The sequence below is a fragment of the Sesamum indicum genome, linkage group LG6 (assembly GCF_026168435.1).
Source record: "Sesamum indicum cultivar Baizhima isolate 11 linkage group LG6, ASM2616843v1, whole genome shotgun sequence".
Lineage (NCBI taxonomy): Eukaryota > Viridiplantae > Streptophyta > Magnoliopsida > Lamiales > Pedaliaceae > Sesamum > Sesamum indicum.
The window spans coordinates 18914522-18922187 of NC_142662.1; the positions used below are offsets into that span (position 1 = coordinate 18914522).

General features: G+C 32.1%; 1 protein-coding gene across 3 annotated transcripts; it reads right to left on the reverse strand.

Moving 5' to 3' along the window:
* Positions 1-289: 289 nt before the first annotated feature.
* Positions 290-7316, reverse strand: LOC105164242 (uncharacterized). 3 transcript variants are annotated; one of them, XM_088881026.1, is made up of 4 exons: positions 6925-7316; positions 5942-6787; positions 1877-1997; positions 290-1468 (listed from the first exon to the last, which is right to left on the reverse strand). In XM_088881026.1, exons 2-4 carry the CDS (start codon positions 6641-6643, stop codon positions 885-887), a joined length of 1407 nt encoding a protein of 468 aa, XP_088737152.1. In that variant the 5' UTR covers positions 6644-6787; positions 6925-7316; the 3' UTR covers positions 290-884. The 3 variants fall into 3 exon arrangements, with proteins under 3 accessions (XP_088737152.1, XP_088737151.1, XP_020550199.2); XM_088881025.1 differs by having other exon boundaries at positions 5942-7316; XM_020694540.2 differs by having other exon boundaries at positions 1877-1994; positions 5942-7312.
* Between the last annotated feature and the right edge of the window lie 350 nt (positions 7317-7666).

Below are 7666 nucleotides of genomic sequence, written 5' to 3' on the forward strand. Positions count from 1 at the left end.
AAATGCAAAATATGTCAAGAAATAATAATTTATTTGATTTTAATAGTATCATGTCCTTTTTGATCATTTTACCGATAAAGACCTTATAATGCCAAACATCTTAACATTTTATAAGATGTAAAAATATTTTATAAATTTTAACATCTTATTCTATCCAAACAGTAAAGTTTATTTTTAAAATAAAATCCAACATTTTATAAATTTCTAAAACATCATATAAAATGTAGAAATTTTAAGATATTTTAAAAAGAATTAGGCAAAACCACCTTATTTAAGTTTTGGACCTGAATAAGAATAAAAAAGTCAAATAATCAGATTTAATTGAGTCCAAAAGGACCTTTACCCAAATATTGGCTAGCTCATTTGATCCAACATAATCAACTACTTCCTGCTACCAGTAAGCTTGTCAACTGGGGGTTGAAACCAAGTTTACAGTGCCAAATAGCTTCACAGCAATAAAGCGAGAAAGCAACTACCTAACTCTCCTACAAAATTCTCAAAACCCCACCACTCCTCCTACCAGAAAGCAAGAATGCATATAGTGGTTCATGGAAAATTCTAATTCAGATCGATTTTGGTTAAACCTGATCTAATTATATGACAAGTTTAAGATACTTATCATGTGATTGGTGTACAGTTCAAAAAAATGACCAATCACATGAAAAGTATTTCATACTTGCTATATAATCTGTGTGGTTTGGCGAAACCCAATTTAGATGGAATTTTCCATCATTCGAAGTTTCGAACCATCTTCACCCAGTTACAAAGTGACTTAATCAATCTCAAGTTATCCCATATTAACACATCAATTTCCAATCCAAGTCACTCAAGTTTTCAATTTAGAGCGAGGCTTTTTTTTTTTTGTGGACTAAAGTCGTCTGTACTTAGGCGAGAGGTGGGATATCAAGCAACAGCTCATGCAACAGGGCAGCAAAAACCTCGGATTCCAACTCAAACACCACCTCCTGGTTTTCTTGATCTAATGCTTTCCATTTCCCTCCTTTCTCCATGTCTCTAAGATAAACTTGTCTATTCTTCTCCACCTCCCATGCCACAAACAGCCCCCGGGGCTCTCGACCATTAATCCAGTCTTCTGCTTCTTGCAAAAGCTCTTTATGGACTGAGGAACGCTTATCGGAATTTTGATTGTCAGTTCTTTCTTTGAAGAAGTCCAGTAGCAACCTGTTTGTCTTTAGTTTGAGGGTGTAAGATTGTAGGGTGGCTTGCATTTGGTGAAGCAATTCCAATGCCTTTCGCTCTGCTCCATTCTCTAAGTCCTCGTATTGTTCTTCTTCTATGTCAGATGCGAATTTGTTGTTCATGGGAGCGGAGGAGTGTGGTACAGGGGATCCAGAGGATTCATTATCGGAGTCTTGGTGAGGTGCAAATCTTTTGGCTAGGTTCGTTGGCTCAATCTTGGCAAGGCACTCGAACCTTTGAATCTTCTTCATGAGTTTTTTCTTGGTTCCTGTTCATGAAATACAGTGTTTTCCATTAATCAGTGATCACTGCATTAATGAAAAACAGTATAAGACCTATGTTTTGTTCATAGTATCGTACTGTCAAATGTGTTAAAAGAGAGACCTGATATATATAGTTCATTGGGAGTGATAAACTTTAGAAGAATGGTTACTTGTTATCAACCTAACGAGATGGAAATTTCAAGAGAAATTAACAAGATCTCTTTTCAAGACATGGAAATATGACTTGGTCAGCAAATACAGAGTCTTTTCTTGTCAAACAATGAGAATCATGTCGTTCCACCAGTGGGAATTGTATTATACTGACGTGATATGATTCTGATCGTTATCCATATTGAACATCGACTTTGGGAAAACATTGCATGACTAAACTAAAATGGTGTGGAAAATCTCACCTTCCATACGAGCGAGTCTTTGCTGGAAAGGAGAGGAGACCTCATCCTCATCATCAAACGGACAATCCAGCACCGACACCGGACTGAACTGTTCCTTCTCCTCACTTGACCATTGCTTCTGCTATCCATTCATTCATCAAACATTTACACTCAAGTAACAGAAGCATAGAATCACAATAAACTCATACAACACCGGAGAAACAAAAAACAGTCAACAAATCATTTATTTGACACAAAAAAACCACCATATAGTTCATGTAATCAAGCTAAAATTTGAGTTGAATTGGCATGTAGTACGGTTGACACATGATAATTTTTATCCAAATTAAATTTGCTGGAATTATACCAATCAAAACAAGTGTATTACATTTATCATGTTATTGGTAACTCGCTTAAATTTTAGACTAATCACATAGTAAATGTATTGCAATTTTCATATAATTTATTCAAATTTCCACCCACTCAATTTGAATTAAAATATCCCCTAAATGAGATGTAGATCCAACTCCCATGTAGGTGGAGCACATGATCCAAAAGTTCAAGAACAAACAAAGAGGGAGTTGGGGTGGAGCCCCTGAAAGTTTGTTCAATAAAGTCTCATAAATGGAAAGCTCATGATCAAGAATTGAATGGGTTTGGGAGGACCATCTGAGTGAGGCAGGAATTCAGATGCAGAGGATGGCAGGGGCCTCCCTTTTTGCCAAATGTTCCTTTAATGCCAAATTCAACCTTATCCCACCATTCTTCATTAATATTTGGACCTATTTCTACTTTTAGCCCCACATGTCCTAATTTTGATACGTAGTTTGGATTGGTAAGTTTTCCTTTTGTTTATATATTAATTTTAAAACTAATTACAACCAACTCTCTTAAAATTTATTATAACAATAAATATTTATTCATTATTTAAAAAATTATAAATATTCTTTATAATTAACGGCTCTTCAATAAATACCCCATTTAGAAGAGTATTTATTAGACGGCCGTTAATTCAAAAGAGTATTTGTAATTTTCAAACCAATAAATCTTTTTTATAATTATAACAAATTATAGAAGAACTCATTTAATTTATCCTTACTTCTCATACAAGTAATATCTTAATTAATTTCTTAATATAATGTATTGCTAATATTTTAGAATTGTTTAAATTTATAATATGAAGGAAACTGCTCACTATTTGATCAGCTTAATAAAGTATGAGGTCAAAATTCACGATTTTCATGAGAAGTAGTAAATAAAATACAGAGAGAGAGAGAGAGTTTAAGACTATTTTCATGAGAAGTAGTAAATCCCAAGGTATCAAAAGAGTCAAAAAGTCAACTGCACTACTTGACAAAAGTTGATGACATATGTCTAGCTGTTTTAATATTAGATTTTTTTTTTTTTTGAATCAAGTTTAGTTCAATCGAATCAATTATAAAATAATTATAATTGATTATTTTTTTTAAATTATATATCAATCACATAATAAATATATTGCATTTGCTATATAATTTTTTTAGATTTGACCAAAACGAATCTTAATACTACTATCATTCCAAATCTCATATAATTTAATTTCCTAAGCAAACTCTTAATTAACTATTGTTAGTAGGGTGTATGATAAGCAAATGGCCACCAATTAGCAGCATCCAGAGGGAATAATAATAATAATGTATGTACCAAATGTGACCAAACCTTAACCAGCCATATTAATGGTTACATTAATGTTAAGGCATAAACCTAATTTTCCTCAATCAAAGTATGCTAACTTACATCCCCTTATGCCTAGTTCAGTTGGCGAAGTTGAGGCCCCATAATCTTAGAGATTATGGGTTCAAATTTTATTAGGTGCGTGGAATGTTGCCTGCTGCATTGTATGAGTTATTGTCTGCTGTAATAGTAGGTGTTATTGAGCGTAATATGATTAATATAATAGTCTTTGTTAAATATTATTGTCAACAGGAATGGTTGTATTTGTAATCGATTTTTTTCAATTAATAATGATTCATCGCTCTTACCTCAAAAAAAGGTATGCTAACTCACCATTACCAACAAAAATAAATCAAACTACTCGATATTTGATTAGTGCAAGAATAATAATAAAATATAATAAAAATATTAAATTATTTGAACTTGACTTATATTTATTTCAACTAAACCTCGTTGTAACTTGACGAGGTCAATAATTCAAATATAATTTTCAAACTCAAAATTAATTCAAATAAACTTGAATTGTGATTTGTTGAACTCAATTCCAATTATTTGCATCACTAATTACCATTTGGTTACGTATTAAATTATGATCCTAACTACCCATATGCCGAATATATTACTTAAATTGTTAGGTAATTACAGAACGAAGCAAGTTTCTTCTTAATAAGTGCAATATTCGTTTAGATTATAAATAATAATAAAATATTTAATTATAATAAATTCATATAAAATAAGATGAATATTATCATATATACTATTTCATTTAAACTTATAATTTTATTTTTATTTATAAAATTTCAAAGTCAACTATTAGATTAAGATTTTTTAAAATGAAATGAGACGTCAAAAACTACATTTAGGCTCTTTTTTATTTTAAATATATATATATATATATATATATACACTTGCACATTTATACTGTACATTCATAAAATTTGGTATAATTATATGTTAAATTTACTATAATTTAAGAGATTATATCTAGTACTGTTAATATTTATTTTATCTAACGAATAAATTCCTAAATTACTTAAAATTCATCAAATTGATTAATATTATAAAAAATAATTAAATAAAAATCTATATCTACTCCTAATTGATTTATTTATTAAAATTATTAAAATGTTAGACATAAACATGAAAATTTATGTGTCAGACAAAATCAATATCAAACGTATTATATAATTTTTGAAATTACTGAAGATCTAAGTACACCAAACAACATAAGAGGGTAATATAATTATCTGTATATATTTACGGAAATTCGTAAGCGAGTTTCCTCACGGTGGATTCCGCGTATAGACAACACGTAGCGGGATCCTCGCCGTGAGAACACCACAGTGTAGTTTATTATCATGGAATCGAGCGTATTCTATCTTTTCCCGATACAAAAACCCGCACGTGTATCTGCAGCTACTTTTGCTCCATCTTTACCGCTGTGAATTTTCACCAATATCGAAATTCCTAATTCAAAATCCCCTTACCAATTTTGTTTTTTTACTGTTTTTCAAAATTTTGAACTAACATTTTTTAATCATTCGCCCATCCCCAAAAAATTCCCTTAATCTCTTTGTGAAATTCAAATAATAGGTAAATATTTAATCCCTTATGACCGCCAAAATTTCTATAATCTTTTTACCTTTTATGATCGGTAAAAATCAATTATTCGTTTTACCTTAATGGTGAGATCGAGTCTCCAAGATTTTCTGTTTAATCGGATTTATATTTGAATTTATGAATTTTAAATTTTTAAAAATAAATTACTCAAACTAAACCAGTTACAAAATAAGTATGATATATTTGTCATATGATTGATTACTTTCGCTAAATCATAGATTAATGACACCTCAAATGTGTTGAACTTATCATATGATTAATTCATATCCTGTCAAATTCAATTTGAGTTGAAATTTTTCTTTATTGGGCTAATATTTTGTTAAACATTGAGGATTTCAAATTTTTCCATACGGAGTATTTTCTAAAAATTTTAGCTCAAATGCAAATTTATCAATCCAAATAAAAATCTTTCACCTGTATATTAAATTTTATATTTTTTATGCATTTACTATTATTTGTTAGATTTTAATTTATTTTTGAACTTATTGACGTATTTATCAGCCTTTAAATCTGATTGTACTGGAGGACATTATTAATTGTTTCATATAAAAATGAAATTTGTTAAATATTTTTTTTTGATAAATTAAAATTTGAAATCTTAATATATATATTATATATGTAATATTATTTTATAATTCAAATTACATATTTATTCTATACTTTCATTATTATTTTGTTAAATTCAAATAGAGAAGCATAAAAATTTACTGTCCACAGTAAAATATTTCACTGAAAAATAATTAGAAATCTAACCTTTGTGTTAGTAGAAGAGTTGGTACTAGCGCAGCCGTCGATGCTCGTGGTTGACTCCGAAGGAACGTCGTCGTTACCACCTGCTCTATTGCCACTAGCCACCTCCTTTGGTTCCTGCACGACATCGTTTCCCGCCTCGGGTAAATTTAAATTTACCTCTGAAGAAGAGTTACCGCTCGAATTACACTCCTCCGACGCAGTAAAATCGCTGTTACTTTTGCTCTCCCGCGTTGGAAGCGAACTGTAGTAGCGATCCGACGGCTCTGGATCCTCCTTCAGCAGCTGGTCGAACGATTTCCACCGCGCGATCTCTTTCCTGCCCGACTTCCTCTTCCAGAAACTAGTTTTCTTGAGGATTTTGTTAGAGAAACTCCGCGGGAGAAACGAGTTCTTCGTTTTCTTCTTTTCCGGCGACTTGGCGACTGCGGCGAAGGGCAGACGTTTGACGGCGGCGATGACGACGCTCTGAAACGCGGAAAGCGCCGATTTCGGAGGGGTTTGGTTGAAGTTGAAGTAGTTTTTCTGGCGCTGATTGTTCTTTAGGTCAAATTCGTTGAGGAATGGGACGTTGGTGCAGCATTGTCTCCTGGGGAATGACTTGAATCCGTTGGAGGAACAGGAGCTCATGTCATCCAACAAATAATCCTTCAGCAACAAGGGCTTCGGCAATGCCCTTGATCTAACAACCAATCTGGAATCCATCAACACAAATTACAGAAACAAGACAAACAAAAAACCCCCAAAATAGTGAAAACCAGGGTTTTCAGTAGTCCAGCAGTATTTCTATTCAGAAGGAAGCAAAAAGAAGGAAAATGGCAGGGGCCCGAACCGCTGAGGCCGAAAAAGCTGGTAAGATTTCAGAAAAACAAACACCAGAAATCAGAACACATTTATTGAAAAAGTTGATACATTCAAACGCTATAAATCAACACTTGACATCTGTGAGCAGAGAGAGAGAGAGAGAGAGAGAGAGGAAGCAGTACTATCAACTGTGTGGAGCCAGCTTCACTTATTACGCAGAGAGAGAGAGAGAGGGACTCCTTTAAATGGTGAAAATCAAAGGAGCTGCAGATTCTTAATTAGGGTGAAGATCTCAAGGTAAATTACAAAAATGAGAGATGGTTCAAGAAAGTTCAAGCTGGAAGCATATATATATATATATATATATATGGATGGAGCAGTGAAGAGAAGAAGAAGAAGAAGAAGAAGGGATGCTTCTTGCTTGCTGTTGGTTTTTTTGAATCTCAAGTCTGATTAAAGAAAGGGTTTCCGTCTTGTTTGGTTTCAGGGTTGGGATTAGTTTAATCCGGAACTGCTTTTGTTAATAATTTGTTGGGATTGGTTGTGAAAACGAATCATATATTATCGTCACTGTCTGTGTGTGTGTATCTGTTGTGCGATTTGAGTGCAAAATCTTAGACTAAGTACTGACCACAAATTGACTTTCTTCATTATTTTAATTAATCATGTTTTGTTTTTTCTTAATACTCACACACAATCCAACCTACCAATATATATATATTTGCTGAATTTCTTGTAATTGAATGGTTATTCAAAAAGGATAATCAGTTTCATTATTATTAAACCAAGATCGAATTGAATGAGAATTTGTTACGTACTGAATATCGAATTAATTATTTTTTCAATATTTGGTAATTGAATTTTGGCAAATTTAGTATTTGATACTATTTCAATTTTTTGTGTTTGTATATCAATCGCATTGAA

Excerpts from the sequence above, each read along its gene's own strand:
- LOC105164242 (XM_088881026.1), bottom strand. The coding sequence starts at position 6,643 with ATGGATTCCAGATTGGTTGTTAGATCAAGGGCATTGCCGAAGCCCTTG. Across the intron at positions 1,998-5,941 it reads ACTCTTCTACTAACACAAAG|CAGAAGCAATGGTCAAGTGA; the intron begins GTTAGATTTCTA and ends ATGAATGGATAG. Across the intron at positions 1,469-1,876 it reads AAGACTCGCTCGTATGGAAG|GAACCAAGAAAAAACTCATG; the intron begins GTGAGATTTTCC and ends TTTCATGAACAG.